Source organism: Carassius carassius, chromosome 34 (assembly GCF_963082965.1).
Source record: "Carassius carassius chromosome 34, fCarCar2.1, whole genome shotgun sequence".
In the NCBI taxonomy this organism is placed as follows: Eukaryota; Metazoa; Chordata; class Actinopteri; order Cypriniformes; family Cyprinidae; genus Carassius; species Carassius carassius.
The window spans coordinates 9,803,110-9,824,406 of NC_081788.1; the positions used below are offsets into that span (position 1 = coordinate 9,803,110).

General features: G+C 37.7%; 1 protein-coding gene across 1 annotated transcript; it reads left to right on the forward strand.

The window, feature by feature from the left end:
- The first annotated feature begins 1,498 nt into the window (after window positions 1-1,498).
- On the forward strand, window positions 1,499-20,484 carry LOC132115457 (protein bicaudal D homolog 2-like). Its single transcript, XM_059523945.1, has 10 exons — window positions 1,499-1,675; window positions 3,396-3,688; window positions 6,081-6,293; window positions 7,071-7,223; window positions 9,407-9,856; window positions 12,338-13,198; window positions 13,493-13,672; window positions 14,104-14,255; window positions 16,126-16,459; window positions 19,279-20,484. The coding sequence occupies exons 2-10, from the start codon at window positions 3,455-3,457 to the stop codon at window positions 19,423-19,425; spliced, it is 2,724 nt and encodes a 907-aa protein (XP_059379928.1). The 5' UTR covers window positions 1,499-1,675; window positions 3,396-3,454; the 3' UTR covers window positions 19,426-20,484.
- Window positions 20,485-21,297: the final 813 nt, after the last annotated feature.

Consider the following 21,297-nt stretch of genomic DNA (forward strand, 5'->3'; position numbering starts at 1 on the left):
ACACTTGCTGGCACTTTTCAGCTGGACAGCTACTAATGTTGGCTACCCTCCTCAACAACTATGTGTCACTACTGGAAGATACACCCAGAGAACATCAACTGAAATCATCAGTTATGTAATACTCATAATATTCATCAAAACCTATTTCATAAATTTAAAGTAATGGACAAAAATGTTTAAATCAACACTGATTAAACTCTGGTGTAGACAGCAAGTTTTTCACTGTATAAGATAAACAGTTTCTATTGGGGTTTGAATGAACAATGTATAAATTACATCTAATTTTTAGTCAGACAAGTGGGCTTACTATGCATCTGGGAACTTGTAGTTTGTATATTATCTTTTGGGATAATTAGAGAGGCCATTAAAGACATTTGCTTCAAACTGGTTTTCATAAACATTAAATGTTTATGCTGCTTAAAGCAGCTGTGTTAAATCTATTTAGCAGTCTGTATTCAAAGACTGTTAAATACTCAAGACGTGTTACTCGTGTATAGAAAATCGTGTATAGATTTGAATGGGGTAAAATGCATTGGGACTGGCACCAGCTGGTCTAGCCTGAAAAATACGCTTTTTTAATGATATTTGAGCAAAAGAAACAACATTTATGAGACAGTTGTTGTCAGATTTAACTGGTGATTTCAAATATGAAATGAAATAGTAAGCTTGGCAAACAGTTTTGGAGAATTTGATGTTTCAAAGAGATAGGAGCTGTGCTTGAATGACCCAACGATGGCCACCGCGAGACTTGCCTTATATGGAAAAATCAAATGAATGTAGTGTAGGGTATGTTTTTGTGGCTTAGTTTATCGGTGGTTAGATACAGTTCAGGTATGTCCCAAATCATGTACTTATGCACTATGAGATTTTGTAGGATAAATAATGCGAGTAGTGCATTCACACTGAAAATTCCTAAAAGAAAAAGTGCACTTTATATACCCGCATGATGCACTTAACTGAATTCATCTTTCATCTAAACTTATACCTTATAATTACTACACTACAAGGTTGAGTAAATAGTGCGTAAGAATGAGTGCATAGTGTAGCGTCATTTGGCAAATGGGAAGCATCTTATTTTAATTCATTTCATGCAAATATTGTGCACATGATGTTTAATGTTACAGTAGCCTACTTAAGACTTAAATTACAGTACTTAATTTAAGAAGAATCACTTAAACATAATATTCAAATAATCGTTAAACCTTTCACTTAATTTCCAGCGATATCATTGGCTTGATTGCACTGATACTTTTTGATCTGAACTGAGATGATGGCATCACTGAATTTACTGAAAGTTTCGTGTTTACTATTGTCATTTTGCATTATTGACACTATTTTCCTATTTAATGCTGTAATGTTGCTTGGGCACAATCTGTATTGTTAAAAGCGCTATATAAATAAAGGTGACTTGGCTTGACTTTCACGTTTGTATTCTATGTGACAACTTAATCTTAATTTTGTTCAGCGGCAGAACCACATCCGCTGGAACAAGTTCACTGAAGCTGAGGCGGAAGTGCACGCGCGTCATTGGCTGCTGAGCTGCTCTCCAGAGTTGTGCTCGTGCACTCATTCAAACGGCTGACTTCTGGAGCGCGCGCAGGGAAAGGGCTGATCTTTCGAGCTCAAATTCATGTTTCATCCGTCAGCTTCATGATTCGGCCATCCACATATAAAGGTAAGAAACGATTTAAAGCGACCTTTTGGTCTTTAGCTAGAGCCAGCTGACAGTTTCTCCAACGCTAAACCGAATCTTGTAGCAAATGAAGAAATAAGGCGGATGTATTGAGCTCATACATGAACCCTTGACACTTTGCATTTATCGGAAAGGGTGTCTTGTACATTGTTTCTTAAGCCATGAAAACCGTATTATCGAATATGTTAGCATTGTGGCTACGAGAAACTGTTGACAAACTACCTTTGTAGTGGTTTTGTCACTTTCAAAGTCGCCTTTAAAATCATAAATAACGTATTTTTAATAACATTGAGCTTTCGTAGTTTGACCAACCCACTTCGTGTATTGGAGTAAAGAAGAGTCGCATAACATGAAATGTAATCAAATACTTCCTGTAACGTTACATGTCAATAAACCACCAAATATAGTCGCGTCTTGACAAAACCGGAACCTAAATCCAAAAATTGGCTCTGCTTGTGTTAATATGTGACTTTGTGAGGCAGAAGTAACGTTAAAGGAAGAGCTGTCAGTGTGTGTTGTTTTGAATCGTTCAGTTTACGCTGACATACTGGATGCTGTTAAAGGGCCAGCTCACCCAAAAATGAAACTTCCGCCACCATTGAAGTGAAAGGTGACCTAAACGGTCATTATCCTTGTGCGTCGTTTGTTTGTCATGTTTTTGGAACAGCATGAGGTTGAGTAAATGATGACGTGTTCTAATTTGTTGGTGAGTTTGTCCCTTCAGTAATCCATGCAAATCCATCATGTCATTAGTTGACATTTCCTGCTGCTGTGAAAGTGCAGAAGTGTTTTAAGCTGCTGGAGTAAATCTGATTCGACTGTGTGCTGCTGCTCTGATGAGAGACCGTCTCACTCAATGCCAGATTAGAGCTCTGATAATCTCCTAATAATGTTACGTCTGAGGTCTTTGAGCTGTGCGGTAGGTTTAGAAGAAGCTTATTGATGGTTCTTGTCATCATGTTGTTGCAAACCAACATGTACTAGTCTTTCTTCGGTGGCACAGAACAGGAGATATTTATCACAATGTAAAAGCTGCTCTTTCACAATATAATAAAAGTGGATGGGGACCAAGAAGCAGTGGCTACCATTCACTAACAATAAGTTTTCCAGGTTCCTTGTGATGGGCTGCCCAGTTTGGCCAAAAAATCTCTCTCTCTCTCTCTCTCTCTCTCTCTCTCTCTTTCTCCATATATATGTATGATTTGTGTGTGTGTGTGTGTGTAGTATTTAAGAATAATTCTGTTACAACACCTAATAATTTTATTACATTAAATCTATCTATTATAATAAGTCTTTAATTTGTTTATTTTTTTAAATGGTAAACCGTAACTTTTAACAACTTTTATTTTGAGGGAAAACTACAGGGATCCTTTAAATCTTAAATCTCTGCTGGTTAATAAGAGCGTTTTATTTTATTTTCAGAAGGTGGTTGGTGGATATTGCATTTCAAAATTGCATGGTAGAAGCAGCCCAAAAAACTTTCAGAAAAGCTTCTTTTCTTTTTTTTGGTGAACAATAAAATATTGACAATCAGCCAATCAGAAGCTACCCAACTTTAATGATCTTAAGCACTTAAAAGCTGTAATATACACTAATAATAAACAATGTTATCGTGCATTTTTGTGGATGATAAAATATTGTTATTGTTGTTTATAGTTATCATTCTTGGTCTGAACAGGCCTTAACATCTGTCTTCTCACAGACATGACAAGACTGCTGTGAAATTTTTGTTCTCGGCCGGAGCTTGTGGTTGGGCACAGGATGCTGGAGGACAGAGATGGAGAGATGGAGGGGATCGGAGGAGGAGGAGATGGGGAGCTCCAAGCGGAGGTGGACAGGCTGACGGCAGAGCTCCAGGAAGCCAATGAGGAGAAGTTACAGGCTGCACGGTATGGCCTTGCCGTTCTAGAGGAGAGTGCTGCGCTGAAGATCAAACACAGCCAGCTGGAGGAAGAACATGAAGCCCTGAAGATGGAAGTGCAACAGCTCAGAGAGGTCAGTCAAGAGAGAGACTGATAGAAAGAAGGAAAAGAGGGCTAGAGGTTAAATCAAGTTATTGGGGGAAATGCTGCATAAAACAAGGAGCCTAAATTTTGATCCCCAAAATGGTTTATTGTACTAGAATTTGTAATTGAGTCATTTCTGCAAATGATTGAAATGATTCATTATGGCATAGGAAGGAGTATTTGTTGCACAAATGTCTCTTGATGTTCAGTGGTTTCTTGATCTCAGTAGCCAATATTTCGCCACATAAAATATATTGTGCTCAACACAAATCATGTTTATTAATGAAACAAGTGAACCTGTATTAAATGTAATCTGGATCATATTTCCTATTACCTTCATGAGTTTTGTTTATCATTTTTGAGGATGAGGGCCTATCACAACCTGTTCTTGTTGGCTTCTGAGAACAGATTGATTTGTTCATTTTGGACACAACCTTTCACATCAGAGTTATCAAAATATGGGTGTATCTGCTTTTTTCCATGGTGACCCTATCAGAACAGACCTACAACCTAATTTGCATGCTTCTTAAGAGATTTTGTCCATATAACAATCAAGCATTGAGAAGACTTGTCTTTTAGCTGTTACTCAGTCAGCTTGGCGATATTTTTCTTTGCTCACCTTCTGTTGAATAATCCGAAGCATTGTCTTCTCTGTGTATGATTCAAATCCTTGTGGTCTTACAGATGGAAAGTTTGCATACTCAAATGTTTTGTCTGGACAGTAGTACTCTTCATTTTCAGTCACATGTTTCCTCTGTTTATCAGTGTCGTAGAATCTGTCATTTCATTTTAGGTTGATCGGTCAATTTGGGTATGATGGTAATGCCTAATGACTAAAATTGCAAGAGCTTTTCCCTGAAGATCTCATGTAACAATGAACCAAATCAAAGCCTGACAAACTTGATACTTAGGTGAAATGGTAATTACATAACATGAATAGTTCTTTAGACCCAGGGGACTAAACAAAAATACTCAGATATTTATATCTCTCTGCTTGACAGTTGTAGGCACATGTAGGTAAATAAAAAAAAAAAGGTTTAGTTTTTATGATTCATTAAGCCAACAAACAGCTTTGTCTTGTGAAATATTAGCTGGGAGCAATGCAAGACATTTCCTCATAACATAACAATCGAAACATTTGCCTTTTTGTTTGGTTAGTGTTAAAAAAATCATAGCTATTTTGCTTATTTTTTACATTACAGGGGTCTCTTTTAAAACAGCGCTGTTTTGTTGGGACATTACCATTTTTGATCAGTCTACGTGGTCATTGGCCAGAGTAGAAAACAAATAGACTGTAAGCCTGGTATGCATTGGCCTTTTTGGCTCTATTTGTTATCTGATTCATTACTTATATCTATGCACCGAAATCCATGCTTTTAGTATTTTACAATAATTCAGAATTAGTACATATTGAGTGCAGTACCTGTGCTTATGTATTATTGGTTTGCCAAGCTAACATGTCACTCATTTTATATATGAATTTCACATATGAGGCATGTTGTAGACCCACCCCTCTGGTATGAAGATTAGGCTCATGTATTTCTGTTTCTGTGTGTCTGATTAGTAGACCATCAAACTGGCAAAGTAGGTGAGTATAGTAGAGTGATATGACATGAACGGAGAGCACAGATCTGGGTCTAGTGTGCTAGGAAAATAATTTTCAAAAGGAAAATACTTTTGTGTATTATATTGGCATTATACATCACCTTCTGCTTTTGCTTTATGGAAAAGGGCTGCTGAGATATTCTTTAGAAAATTTCCTTTTGTGTGTCACACATGGACATCATTCTGATGGATCTTTATTTTTGGGTGAACTAGTCTTTTAAACAGCATGTCCTGCTTTTACATTTACTGAACAGAAGCACATCTCTGACACATCACTTCCCCCTCTTCAGTCTTTCATCATTAATTATGGAGTAGCACAGGCATGTTTTTCCCACATGTTCTCACACGACTCAAATTATAATGTTCAGAGAAAATTGTGTGGCTACGTTAATGACACCCTGGCCAGGTGTTTATTTATCTTGTAACAGTTCAGTGTTAGACAATCTGGTGTATGTTTGTTACCTTTTGTTCAAGCCCTACAGCGGGCTTAGCATGAACTTGACACATTGTAATAACACCCTCTGGTTGCCGGTGAAGCTGGAATGTAATGTAGAGTTTCGCTTTGCCAGCTCTCCATACAGTTGCCATTTGTTTTTTGGCTAGGCAAGTAAACAAATTACTCAAATAATTAAAGACTGACAACTTAACTTTCAACAGCTTTGCTGTTCTCATTTTAAGAATTTCAGAAATTCATACAAAGTAGCAGAGGGACTGTAAATTGTGTCAGTCATAATGGAGATATGATGGTTTATTTGATGTATGTGTGTATGCCACAGGCTCTAACAGACTCTGTGAGCAGTCACAAGCGTACAGCTGCAGATGGGGAAAGTCGAGAAGAGAGGCTCCTGCAGGAGTCGGCCACTAAAGAGGCAGCCATGGGGATCCGCATGGATGAGCTGCAGACAGAGCTTAAACAGGCCCGTGTCATGCTGGCCAATGCCTCAGCTGAAAATGACAGACTGGCCGGCCTTTCCACCCAGCTGAAGAAGGTACATACACTACCATCAGTCTGAAGACCAGAGTTCGCATGTGCGTTCCTAACCACAAATCCGATGAATCCTTACTGTTTATCTGAACTGTACAGTGAGATTCATTTAATGAAAAAAGAAGCTTTTTTTTATGCATAACAACATTATAAAAATGAAATGTTCTGAGCTAAAATGCTGCTGAATAACATACCCTCTGCGGGCTCAATTGCTGATCAAAGTAAAAGTGGTAATAAGACTCCTTGTTTTCGTGAGGCCTGATCATGTGACAAAACCGGGTTGAGTTTCAATGTCAGCTTGAAGAGAAGAAAGGCCATAGTGAACTACTTACTAAAGTATTGTACTGGACAAAATGAATAATTTCCACTCCTAATAGAAAGTTCTTTAATAATAAAATCTTATCTGATCTCTCACGACAAATGAGATGTTTCCTATTCTAAATATCCTTGTAATCTCTGCCTGAATATAGTGCATTAAAATGTGTCATGCCAGGTTTGATGTCAGTGGCTCCTTTGATTAATTATTATGAGAAAATGCACCTGGGACTGCTAAACTTCACCTTTTATATTCCAACGTAATTCCTGAAATGAGATGTGAACATGTAAATAATGACAAAAAAAATCTATTTAGTTTGAACCATCATTTTAGACAATTTGTGTTAAATACAACAAAGAGACTATAAACACTAACGCTGCAGCACTTTATGAAGCTACCACCCTGTAAATGTTTGGTTTATTCTGAATTTATTGGACTTCCCTGTCTGACTTCTGCTGACTCCAGGAGTGTGAGTGTTTGGAGGTGGAGAAGACCCAGATGAGAGAGGAGATGAAGGAGTACAAGACTCGAGAGGTGCAGCAGCTTCAGGACAACAGTGAGCTGGAGGAGGAGAACATCTCCCTGCAGAAACAAGTCTCAGTGCTTAAGGAGAACCAGGTGTGTGAGAGTCCAGATCTCATATTTAAATAATGTTTGTCTTGTTGTTTTCTGTAATTATTAAATATAACTTATTCCATAAATATGTCGTAGTAGTCCTCTAATGCAATTCAACATGTCACATTAAGCACTTTCTTTTACTGTTTGCCAGACATAAGTCTTTGCTTGTGGAATTTGCTTCGCTAGAGATGTCACAGCAGTACAAACACTTCTGTTGTAGTGCTTCAGTCACTGCTGATTTTTAACAAAGCTTTCCTTCTGAAGTGCTGCACACGAGAAAGGTTTTATTCACACCCCTCATGAATATTCACAGCCACCCAGAGACTAGAACGCCTTCCCTGTTGGACTAAAATCCAGTTTGCTCAGGATGAATTCAGACAGTAAATATACAAATTGTCTAAGTGGAGTTGTCCTTAAGACTTGACTTCAATATATAGACTAGTTATAGTGAATTAACAAATATCTGTCAGCAAGTTGTGCATTAACTCCATTAGCTCTAATGCTAACAGTTGAACCTGTTTGGTGTTGAAGCACTAGTTAACCCCAAAATTAAAATGATCTGAAAATGTACTAACCTATTTATAAGGCCATCCAAGATGTAAATGTTTCTTCATCAGAACAGATTTGGAGAAATTTGCCATTACTTTACTTGCTCAATAATGGATCCTCTGTAGTGAATGGGTAACATCAGAATGAGAGCAGCTGGAGAAAAGAAAAATTAAAGCTCCAAATTTCGTCCAAAGAAGGAGCAAACTCCTTTTGTATGGACTGAGGGTTTTAAGCAGTTGCACGTTTCTGGGTGAACTCTTTCTTTATATTGGAGCCAGATTACAGGGGTGTAAAAGTGACTTTTAAAAGATGGAAGCATTATTATATTATTTTTACAGAGATAGGCCTATTAGTAAAATCTGTTGACTTATCAATATTTGTGGCATTATACCACATGGTAGGGCTTGGTCGATAAATTGATCAAAATTTAAAACTAAGCTCAGGATCGACTCAAGAAAGAATCGTGATGTATTCTGAAAATCTCAGAATCAATGCTGAATAATTTCTCGATTCGTGAGGCCTTTCCCTAAAGTTTGCATGCCTCTAACTTCATTTTAAGGCTCTATATGGTTCCATTACAGTAATGTTCATTGTTCCCCTGCCAATATATTAGGGGTGTGCCATAAATGTCCAAAATCAAAAAGGTATGAGAATGACCCAACTGTATTTTTCATCTGTGTTTATAGAAATGGAAACTAGTTATCGGTCAATATTATAGTTATTGTTTGTGTATTACTGTGGTCATTAGTTATATGATGCCAGATCAGTAAAGGCAGGATTATCCAGACTAACAAGTTAGTAGTGTGCTGGTATGTTTTGGGGGAAGGGAGCTACGTATGCCAAGTCGAAACTATGAATGTAGTTTTTTTAATGTTTTCACAGCTAAAAATAAAATAGAAATATTAGAAGAAAACAATTTCAAAAGTGTTAAAATTCTTAAAATAAAACCGAAATTAAAATATATATGTATTCACACACACCGGCTACAGACAGTAGCTCGTGTGTCATGTGCAGATCACACGCGCACAGAATCATTCAGCGCGGAAATGTACTGTCAACTGATTTCTCAATAAAAATAGCCTCGAACACTGCAGAATTAATTCACACAAGCAATCGCTCTCACTAATGTATTCATTTCAAATGAATGTAATCTTTACTGTGATACTGTATCTGTGTCTGATTTAAAACAAGCAGAAATCTGTGAGAAATATAATGACTCAAAGCCAAAAGAACTGATAAAAATGAGCTGTTATAGGAGCAATAGCCCTGTGGGCAGCTCTGTGTCATGCAATAGCTGAACACAAGGGGTTTGTCACAGCTCCAGACTTATTTGTTCATTAATGATGTCATCAGCGAGTAGTCGACTTCTACTCGACTTTAAAATTATAAACTAAAAATAAAAGCTAATTCAGAATGTTAAATATTATAATAGTATGTAAACAATAACACTGGTTTTCATGTTCAAACTGGCAAGTTTAGTTAATAAGTTAAAACTTTTCATCAGAAATAAATATTCAAGTCTTTGAAATCTTTATACCTAGTTTTTAACACATAATACAAATATGTGTGTTTTACTACAACAACTAGATTTAGAGGGACTATCACATATTAAACATCTACATTTGTGTCCACAGGTGGAGTTTGAGTCCCTGAAGTTGGAGTTGACCCATAAAGACGAGGAGCTGGAGCTGATGAGGGCACAGCTGGAAGAGGCTGGGCGTTTGAGGGAGATCGCAGAGTGTCAGCTGGACGAGGCACTCGAGGCCCTGAAAGAGGAGAGGGAGCAGAAGAACAGCCTGAGACGAGAGATCGCCGCCCTTACCCTCAACCCCTTTGACTCTGTTGGCCACTTTGAGGTACAGCTAGATGACAGCCGGGATGGAGAGAAAGAGAAGGAGGCGGGAGAGGAGGAGGAGGAGATGGACAGTGGGTATAACAACTCCAACGGAATGGAGAGAAACAGGTGCTCCACACCCAGAAACAGCGATGTGTTCCTCAGACCTCAGGCGCCCGGGCTGGTGGCCGACCTGCTGAGTGAGCTGCACCTGTCAGACAGCCAGAAACTCAAGCAGCAGATGCTGCAGGTGAGGAAACCTCTTCACATCCTACATGAGGTGTTTTTATATCAAAGGTGCATTACTGGAGACTTTCAAAGAATTGTTTGTGTTTTCCTTACAGAGTTTTTTTTACATACCCTGACATTCAAATTTAACTTTGCAAATTAGGTATCCGATGCATGTTTTACTTATTGGACAAAAGATCTGCTTAAGCCGCCCTGTAATATAGCAGTGGCTTACAATGAATTTAGAACAACATTGTTGCTAGGCACGACACAGTACGGAGACCCTTAAAACCCCTTAGTTGTTCCAGACCCACTAACCTGTATGCATTTTGCGCATTTTGATCTCAAAGCACGCTGGTACGATTTGTCACTCTAGACCATGCAGAAATCAGAGTTCAACCAATCAGACAGTTGTTTTTGTTTGCCGGCTCACGCTCACCCCGTCAGATGCTCTGACAGAAAGGCTGCATGTGAGGCTGACAGAGAGGCATTGTTTAATGTGTTTGAGATTTGCTGTTTTCCTTGATGCATAACTTGTATTTCATTTATATTTGTATATATTCTCTGCTAAACTCCACATACTTCATTTAAAACAAGCGCCACCATGTGCATGAGCGCCAAACAGACAGAGCTCAATTAAATAGGAGCACAATAACTCTGACTAAAATGTACATTTTGCTGAAATATTAGTAGTTGCACTATAAATGTGACATGTTGAATTTTAAACCTACAAGGAAGTGTATTTGTATGATAGCACTAGCTGTAAAGTCAAAATAGCCTTTTTACTCAATTAGTCTGTGCTTTTTATTATTTTCAATTTTAGTTTAGTTCTACTTTAGAAAGGATTACTTGTGTTTTTAGATTTAGATTTTAGATGTTACACTGTTAGAATGTAATGTGATTTATAAACCTTTTTTTTTTTGCACATAATATATGCCTACATGCTTACATTAATTTTATTTGTTTAATCCAAATACAAAATACCAAGATATATAGGCTACCAAATATACTGCAAATACTGAGATATTAAGTTTTGCTCATATCGCCCACAATAGCATTAAAAAAAACCTAAATAGCAAAAATGTAATAAACAGTCACGGTAATTTACCCCCACTCCACATACCCTCACAACCCCCGCCACCCCCCACCCCCACCCCCGGCAGCCCACCATGCTGATGTTCTAAAATTAGTGAAAAAAACTATATACCATATTCTTGAGGATGTGTATAAATCAGGGGAGCAGGTGAAGTCGATGAGTAGACCGGTTCATATCGGTTGATGTCCATCTCTTCAGATCTCTAACCTCAGACCAAAGATTGAAACCCCATTATGAAATGCCTGTAAAATGGTCTTGTGGGGTTTATAATTTTTAATTCAGGAAACCATCTTCTGACAGATGAATACTACTTCCTGTTTCATACCACTTCCTGTTCAGGTTGTATTGTACTGTACTATCAATTCAGTTACTAAGAAACATGTGTTTTTCACCCACTCAGATAATCCAGTTTTCTTTTTTCTTTTTAAAATTAATAATAATGATTTTCATGTACGTATTTATTTATTATTTTAGTTATGTTTTTGACCTTTCTGACATTGTTCTATAGAAAGGTTAGGAGAGAGAGGAGAGTGCTGTGTCTTACTCAAACCTATAAAAATTGTGAATGAAGTTTCAAGCCTTTTATTTAACAGTGTTCCCTCTTTGAGAGACTTCAGTTCTAGTCTCTTTAGTAAGTTTCTCTCGAGTGTTGGTTTATCCAAAAGGCTTGGATTGAGTTAATCAGAATAAATCTTGTCATATGGGTTTGTGTACTCATATCCTGGCAAGGTTTCATGAAAACTATATACCATATTCTTGAGGATGTGTATAAATCAGGGGAGCAGGTGAAGTCGATGAGTAGACCGGTTCATATCGGTTGATGTCCATCTCTTCAGATCTCTAACCTCAGACCGAAGATTGAAACCCTATTATGTAAATTCCTGTAAAATGGTTTTGTAGGTTTTTCATTTTTAACTCATGAAACCTTTATCTGACAGATGAATACTACTTCCTGTTTCATACCACTTCCTGTTCAGGATGTGCTGTACTGTACTATCAATTCAGTTTCTAAGAAACAAGCATTTTTTTTTACCCACTCAAATAATCCAGTTTTCTTTTTAAAATGTATAATAATTATTTTCATTTATGTATGTACTGTATTTATGAATGATTTATTTATTATTTTATTTATGTTTTTGACCTTTCTCAAATAAGAGAGAGGAGAGAGGGAATAGGGTTTTCCTCGAAGTGATTTTCATAATTTATGACACTCTTACTCAAACCTATAAAAATTGTGAATTAAATTTCAAGCCTTTTATTTAACATAAAGTAGTCTAAAGTGGTCCCTCTTTGAGAAACTTTAGTTTCTTTAGTAAGTTTCTCTCCAGTATTGTTTTCTATCCAAAGAGCTTGGCTTGAGTTAATCAGAATAAATCTTGTCAAATGGGTTTGTGTACTCATATCCAGGTGGAGAGAGAGAAAGCCACACTAAGCAGCACTGTGCATGATCTCCAGCGGCAGTTAACCCAGTCTAAAGAAGCTCTCAGTGAGCAACAGCTGAAGATGGATCAGCTGACCCAGCGTTTGGAGACCCTTCAGAGTATGGCCTTGAAAAGTCCTGCTGAACGAGAGAATGGAATGAGCACGCCTCCCAGGCCTCTTCAGAACCAAGAAGCTGAAAATAGCATCAGCTACTATGAAGTGGATGCAAAAAGCACAGAGGTGTTAGAGTGCCGTATGCAAGCGGCAAATGAGGAGCTTGTGCATCTGCACGAGGAGCTGAAAGATGCTGGCGAACGCTCCAAAGCTCTGGAGGAGCGCTACAAGCAGGAGAAAGAGCGCTGGAGGGGTGAGGCACAGGAACTCGCTGATAAAATACGACAGTGTATCACTGCTAGCCGACAGGACCAGGAGCGAATAGGACAGTTGGAACGGGAGATTGGTGCCACGCGGCAGGTCGCCACTGACTCTGAAGGCCACCTCAGTGCTGCGCAGGAGGAGCTTCTGGCCTTCTCTGAGGAGCTGGCCAACCTTTACCATCATGTGTGTGTTTGTAACAACCTCACACCCAGCCGCGTTACACTGGATTACTACCGCGAGGGAGCACAAGCTGGGAGAACGCACAACCATTCACAGACACACAACTCTCGCGGATCCCTCCGCAGACACAGACGGTCGGGTGAAGTGCTGGACCTGGGCAGCAGAGCGAGTGGAGACACATCACCTAGCTGCGGGAGTTGTCCAGGGTCTCCTACACTAGACTTCAGGGACCCAAACAATGTGCGCAGTCTGGTAGCTATCATACGCTGCCAGATTAAACATCTACAGGTATGTCTGAGACAGTCACTTCTTATTCACTTTGCAGACATTTTCCCATTTCACTTTAATAGCTGCACTTTTGCTTTTAGTCAACTCAAGAAAACAATGTTGAAATCATGGCAAGATTAATATCTAAACTTAAGGTTTTCCTTTATAGGCATTTTTGACAGATTTTCATGTTTTTATACTATGGTCATGATTATTTTTATATGTACACCATGAATTTTATATTGTGTTGTAATACACTCTTTCTAGCCATCACTGTTTAAAAGTGCTATATGAATATATTTGTGTACTCTTCAGGTGGCGGTGGACCTGTGCAGGCAGCGTAACCTGTTGTCTTCTCCAGCAGCAGGAGAGAGCAGTGAGTCCGACCGGGACACAGAGGCACTGATTGAGGAAGTGTTGAAGCTCAAGTCCCTCCTGAGCACCAAGAGAGAGCAGATAGCCACCCTCAGAACTGTCCTAAAGGCCAATAAACAGGTACAGGTGTAAGATATGTAATGCATACTAAATATAAAAAAGTACTTAAATGAAGTTTTATATATAATCCCTGCTTTTCTTTCCTATCAATATAGTAGCCATTTGTGATGGTTAACTGCTTCATTTGCATGCAATTTAAAGCAGCAGACAATTATTGGAAATATTTAAACAGAAAATGTACATAAGTATTGACAAGAACGTCAGTAGGTTTCAGAGCAGATACAAAAGTAACTAACACTTCTGTTTAATATTCAAGCAGGAGTCATTAATTAACATTGAAATAGCCAAGTATCAGTTTATCACTGTGTTTATTGCGTATTGATTGAATAGTTGTGTGAAATGTGCAGCGTTTACTCTCTGCAGTTCAGAGAATATTCCTGAGCACATGGTTCCCTTCCACGTTAATCAGATCATATGACTGCTTTACTCAGACAGCTGAGCTGGCTTATACCACCCTGAAGACAAAGTACGAGACTGAGAAGAGTATGGTGACCGAGACGATGAAGAAGCTGAGAAATGAACTGAAGGCCCTGAAGGAGGATGCAGCTACCTTCTCCTCGCTTCGGGTCATGTTCGCAAGCAGGTATGATGGGATTACACATGCGTCAAGTGCTTTGCTCACGAGCCATAGGAGTTTCTCAGGTCATTGTTCGTACAGGACATTGAGTGATTACAGGGGCTTTAAGGTTAAACTGGTTGTTTGTAAACTGGTTTGATTTATGGACAGAGTGCAGTTAGGTTCATGGGAGAAGTTGATTCTCCCAGTTCCAGCTTTCCCTTATCAATTGAGGAAAAACATTCAGTTTTAGTTGTAATGGTTGCCGACGGGTTGTCTTGGGCTGTATGAGAATACATAAATTATTAGCTGACATGATATAAGGATTTATAGAGACATTTTAGTCATAGAACAACCTGCACTGGTTTAAGATATACAGGCACTGTTTGTTTATGTTTGTAGAAAGATATCTGAGAGGTCTTTGGATAGAGAGTCCTAGAGATTGGACAGTCATGACTGAGAGCAAGCTAATAAGATTCTAATGTCAAGTCCCGGTCTCTCACGAGCTCGGCTCACATGCTGATTAACGTGCAGCTCTCTGATCCCGTGTGCAGACGAGAGCAGCTCAAGTCATAGATCAAGTGTCAAGAGAACTGCAGGAGTGGAGGCGAGGAAAAGGGTCTCAGTCAAGGCACTGTAAAAGGACTGTTTAGAATTTAAAAAAGCTGATTTTTAAGATTGCAGCCAACCACATAACTTTTTAAACCACTTACCAAATGATTTTATCATAATTTAATGATTTTAGAAAATATTAAAATGGATAAAAAGTGTATAGCTGCTATTTTGATGAGGATTCTATTCATTATCTTTAAATAAAGTGAACTGTGATCTGTGAAAACGTTGTGGTCAGTAAGAGTTTTTTTCAGGGTTTTTGAAAGAAGTCTCTTATGCTCACCAAGGCTGCATTTATTTAAAACCAGTAATATTATTACAGTTTAAATTACTTTTCTGTTTAATTTATTGTCAAATGTAGTTTGTTCCTGTTAAACCAAACAGGTATTGTCACTGTATTTTGTCACTGTATTTTCAGCATCATTACTCCAGTCTTCATTGTCACATGATTCTTTAGAAATCATTATAATATGCTGATTAACTGCTAAAAAACATTTCTTATTATTATCAACGTTGAAAACCTGAAAACTGTGATAGCCTTTTTCAAAGATCTTTAAGCACAGCATTTATTTGCAGCATTGTAAATGTCTTCACTGTCATTTATTGATCAAATCCTTGCTAAAAAAAAACTACTGACCGCAAACAGTTTTGAATGGTAGTGTATATATCCTTATCAGTCATTTTAAAAAAGACCACTAGTTACTACAGTAGGTAGTTGGTTACTGGCCCAAGTCAAAGGAGCTCGCTGCTATATCTTTTAATTTTCAATGGGATTGATTTTTAATGGTTTAATTTTTATGCATCTACTTTTTCACCACCAGACTAAAATAACAAATTATATGTAAGTAATATATTTTTATATATATATTTATCTCAGTTTGTCTGTCATTTCTGTAACACAGCCAGTGCCTAAAAAGTTACAGGCCATAGTTACATACTTATCACTTAACCAAAGTATGAGCAATAGTAGCAGTAGTAATAGTTATGGTAACCTTAGCAAGTAATACTAGTTATCAAGGTTGTTAACTGTGTATTGATTTTGTTGTTATATTTTTTATAATATTTTTTTTATTGTTCAGACACCAAAGGGTTTGCGGTGTGTGTGTGTGTGTGTGTGTGTGTGTATAGCTCTCTTAGCACACATTCTTGCATCAGTTTCTAATAAAAACTAAAAAACTGTTTTTATAAGGGATGTTTATGCGAAAAGTAATCCCTTTTATTCTTTGGTTATTTCATTTTATATTTATCTCCATTCCTGTTTCCTGTATCCTTACCATTTTCACAGATGTGACCAGTACGTTACTCAGTTAGATGAGATGCAGAGACAGCTCGCCGCCGCTGAGGATGAGAAAAAGACGCTCAACTCTCTCCTCCGCATGGCCATTCAGCAGAAGCTGGCCCTGACCCAGCGGCTGGAGGACCTGGAGGGCCCTCTGTCCCCGCTCCGTAACGGTGGCAGCCCACGGCACACCCGAAACAAACATCTGACCAAATCAGGCCGAGCCCCGCGGAGCCCCATGAGAAGCAGTCCATGCTCCAGTCCAGTGCTAGTGCCTGCCGGCCCGCAGAACATCAGCAGCCACATGAGGGCGCTCTCACGCAGCCTTCACTGCAGCCCTGTAAGACTGCCCTCCTCTTCTTCCTCATTCTCCTCTTTTTCTGCCTCAGACGAACCCGAGTCCTCTTCGTCCACGCAGAGTTTAACATCTGCTAGTCTTGTGCGCAACACTCCTTTCGTTGGTAGTTACGGGTCAGGTTCGTCTCGCTCGTTAGATGACTCTACTGGAGGGCTGGGACCGTTCGCTATCCACTCACGACAACACAAGGTTAATGAAGCACAAGCAAATAGCCTGAAAGTGTCTGCTCCATTGGGCAGTAACACGTTTATTAAAACACGTCGCACATCTGTTCCTGTGAGCAAAGTTAGTTCACGTTCAGTCGAAGCCCTTGACACCCAATTAGCTAGAACTGGTGGATCAGAGAAAAAACAGAAAGTAACAATGGAGGAGAATAATTTAAAACCTTCCAAGAAGTCTAATGTAGAAGGTGGATTTCTCAAAAAGCGGTCGAACATCTCTAAATCTCGATTTGATGAGGGAACTTCCTTTAGTGCTTTTGCATGTTCAAATACAGTGTCTATGATGCAATCGAAACTTTTTCCTCAGGCAGTATCAAGTGTGGCATCTTCTAGTGATCAAACCACTCACTGTTCATCAGATAAGCTCCAGAAACAAAAGCATAAGAAAACAGCAAAGAGGCGCTGATGCAGCAAAAAGATCTCACACTTGCACCCATCAGACCAAGTTTAGAGCCACCTAACTTATCAGTTGTTGGTTGCTGACACATCGCATGAATTACAAAATTTCACAACCAACTCAGATTAAGCGATAAAAAAAAAAGGGGGAAATCAGATGTTTCTGATCACTTGGTTGAGTGTTTCATCAAAGCACACATTAACAGTGTTAAAAAAGCATGCAAGTTCTCTGCATCATTTCTTTTTAATACATCATATTACATTTGGGTTTCATCATCTGGTTTTGTAAAAACCTAAATATTGTGAAATGTTTTTAAAATTACAAATAACTGCTTTTTATTATTATTATTATGTATGTTAAATGTAATTTATTCCTTTAATGGCAAATCTGAATTACTCTTCAGTATCATGATTCTTCAGAAGTAAAAACTGGTTGATAGATTGGATAGTTAAAATTATTGTTGATAACTAGTTAATAATTATTTTAATTTTATGGCTGATCAGCTGATAATTGGCAATACTAACATTTTATCTAACTGGATAATAAATATAATATTAAAACTTAAAATCAAATTTTAAATGCTGCAAGTGAATTTAGACATCACAACATTATGATGCAAAGTGTGAAAAATGGTTATTAATTTTGAGAGTTGGTATAAATTATGGCGTTATTAAGTTACCAGTGTTTCTAAACTTTAAATTAGCGTTAGATGATGGCCAAGGAAAGAAATTGTGGAAATTAATTATTTTGTAGTATCAGCCAATATGGGTCAATTATAAAATCTGTAATATTGCGGATAAATGATTTAGTACTATTACATTAAACGTACAGTATGGGATTTTTGGCCACCAGGGGTCACTCAATCAAAATAATAACAAAAGACGTACTTTGATGACGTCGGGATAGAGCGTGGGCTCATGGGAGTTGTTGTCATTGTCCCGAACCCATAATACAGAGTAAGCGAGCGAACCAGCAATACGATGTTCATTGGAACACGCGCTCTGTCGCTCCCCACAATCCTCACTCATTCTAACTTAGTATTTTGACAATCACGTCTTTTCGAACGGGGAGAGATATGAATTATCAGACCCCTATCAAATCAATATTCCATCTAGCTAGTAGTAATATATGTAAAAAAAAAACACGGTTGCCTTTCGTTAATAATTATAATTACGTTTATACTATGATATCGAACAAGATAGTGAACTGCATTTGACGCTACTTTATCCAGCTAGATATAGAACAAATGTGGATTTACATTATACTATACATGAGAGCTAGTCCGTCTGCGTTTTACACAAGACATCATCGTTTCACAAAATATACGGATAGATACAGTTAGCTGAATGGATGCATACCTGTTTATTAGAATGCAAACATCTCTCTGTAGTTTCAGCTTGTCACGAAGCTCTCTCTATCTTGGAAATGCAACTCCAATATTTACCCGTGTCTCGTTTCTTCTCTTGTCCCAAAACCTTCTCGGGTCATTTATTTCACCCGTACGTTTGCGCTTCACAGAACGTGCAGGCCAAGCATAATCATGATCCATAACTAAGTTATTGATTGAGGTATAAATACTAATATAAACAATAAAATATAATAGTCTCGATCAAGGCTAGCTACTACTTTTTCTTCTTCGTCTCGTCTTTGCTTCTGTTCACCTTTGTATTTGGCGGTTCCGCAGGAAGTTAGATAAACTAGAGAGGTCAAAGGTTATATGACACCATAGACGGGCGACAAAACGGAAATAAAGAAACGTCCCGTGTCTTCTAATTAAACTTTAATTTTCTCCGGATTTGAAAGTTCGTGGAAACTGTCGGGATAATGTAAGTACACAACTAAAAAAAATATATAACATAGATATAGTGATTTCTGCTATTTTTAAAGCAGAAAAATTACATATTGTGCCTTTAAGCAAAAAAAAGTACTAGTGGAAATTGACTTAAAATGGAAGTTTATGATGCATTATCGATCTTTTTGTAATTTTTTATGTGTAATTAAGCCTTAATTGAACCCAGAACGTTCTTTTAAGCTTTCCACCATACTATTTATCTGTGAATGTTTAGATCAGTCTGTTGTTGTTTCCGATCTTATTCTGTCCTGTCTCTAATATCAGCTCAGCATTTGGCATTTATTTGGATGAACACTTTTGACTTACTGTGTCTCACTCTGTCTTTTCAGAGATGAAAACCTCTTGTGTCTCCCTCTGTGCTCCAGTACTCATGGACCATGTTTATGAACACTTCATGCAGACCTGTCCCAGCATCCTCCTCCTCATCAGACCTCACCTCACTGGATCTCTGGTCATGTCTCTCGTGCCTCTCCTCTAACCCCTCATTCGCCTGTTTTTCCATATGGTTATCTTCTGTTTGTTTGGATCAAGTCGTTTAGCTTCAAGAGACAGAAAGCTGAACACAGTCATGTCGTACCATCAGATTGTTTCTTATTCATGAACACATGTACCAAACCAAAAACATTTGGAGATCAGTACTGTTTAGTCTGGCTGTGACTGACCTTTTCTTATACTGGACATAGATAAACACACCTTGTTTTGGTTTTAGCCATTAAAAACTGAAGTGTTAGCTGTCATGGAGGACATTCCTCTGGTTTAACTGATCAGTTGTGCAGTTCTACTAAGTCTAGAGAGTATGTTATTGGTTATTGACATATAACTTGGCATTTAAAGACTGCTACAGTAAGGTGGAAAAACTGCAACCATATAACCAGTAAGCAGCACAATTAACTATGCAGAGGTTCAAAGACATTTGCTGCTAATTAGCTCATGCAAAAAATAAAAAGGCAAATGACCAAACTGCCAGTTTATTCTGCCTACAACACGTAGTTGACCATCAGCACTGTTACACAAATATGATTTATTTTTAATAGGACAGTAGCAAGCTGTTGTAATGGTTGTGTTCATGTGAAAGGGGACACGCTTACTGGGAAAATTTGTATTAGGATTTCAAATAGTGCCTTAATATTTTGATGTTTTGAGTGAAGATTTGTAGATAATTGGTTTAATATTTTGTTTATTGAATGAATTGATGATTATGGTCTAGGTTGTCTTAAGACTAATTATGGACTGTTTGTGCATGTATGAACAGTACAGATAATATTACATTCCCCAATAGGCTTGTTTTGTTAAAAATAATATTTGTTTTAACAACAATTATTTGTCAGATGTCATGTCAACACTTGCATCTTATTTTCGATATTCCTCGTCATTTCCAACTTGAAAAAAGTGCTTCATATTTTATTTTTATTGTTCTTTTTTTAAAGCTGATTTTCTTTTATATTGTATTGTTAGGCCCTACAGCATGGTAATTTTCACACAATATCAGGTCTTGTCCTAAATATGAGGTGGGAAAAAAAATAAAGTTTTCAATGTTCTTGTATTTATTGTCTTTTGTCTGTCGTATTGAGGATGATTTGACATGTCAAACAGTTATATTTATTTTTCATTTTTAATTTTAAAAGGGTTGAAATTCTGTTTTTGTGTGTGTGTGTGTGGTGTGTGTGTGTGTGTGTGTGTGTGTGTGTGTGTGTGTGTGTGTGTGTGTGTGTGTATATATCCAGTGTTGGGCTAGTTACTCAAAGAATGTAATATATTACTCATTACTAGTTACTCCATTCAAAAGTAATGTTATTTATTACTCTCTGGCAACAGTAATTAGTTGCACTAATAGTTACATGACTTTTTCTTCACGTCCCACAGAAGCTGTACTGTAACCGTATCTTGCACATAAAAGTCTTCTTGAATGTTACTAACAACATATTTCTGCCTCATCTTTTGACCAAAGTCCACATCGGATCTCAGTCAGAAGTTATCACAAACCCTCAATACTCATTTATGGTTATATTAAAGTAGAAGTGCTGTATTAATCTCATTCATTGTCACGTGTAGCTTGAAGCTAATTGTAATTTCTCCATTACTCATATACGGTTATATTTCATATGATTTTCAAAAGATCCCATTTACTATGACCTACACTCTATGTTTGTGTGCTTATAATTTAATCTAGCATTTAAAAGAAATGTGGTTGTGTTTGGAGATTTAAGATACTTGTTTTTGAAATGTGATAATTGTGTTTGAAGTTTTAGATAATTGAACTGTAACTCTTTTAATCTGGACAGATTAATAACCAGTCGCCCTGTTTGATTTCAAAGCTGTCCATTCATCACAATTCAAGAACCCAGAGTCA

Excerpts from the sequence above, each read along its gene's own strand:
- LOC132115457 (XM_059523945.1), top strand. The coding sequence starts at position 3,455 with ATGCTGGAGGACAGAGATGGAGAGATGGAGGGGATCGGAGGAGGAGGA. Across the intron at positions 9,857-12,337 it reads TCAAGCAGCAGATGCTGCAG|GTGGAGAGAGAGAAAGCCAC; the intron begins GTGAGGAAACCT and ends ACTCATATCCAG. Across the intron at positions 14,256-16,125 it reads CGGGTCATGTTCGCAAGCAG|ATGTGACCAGTACGTTACTC; the intron begins GTATGATGGGAT and ends CCATTTTCACAG.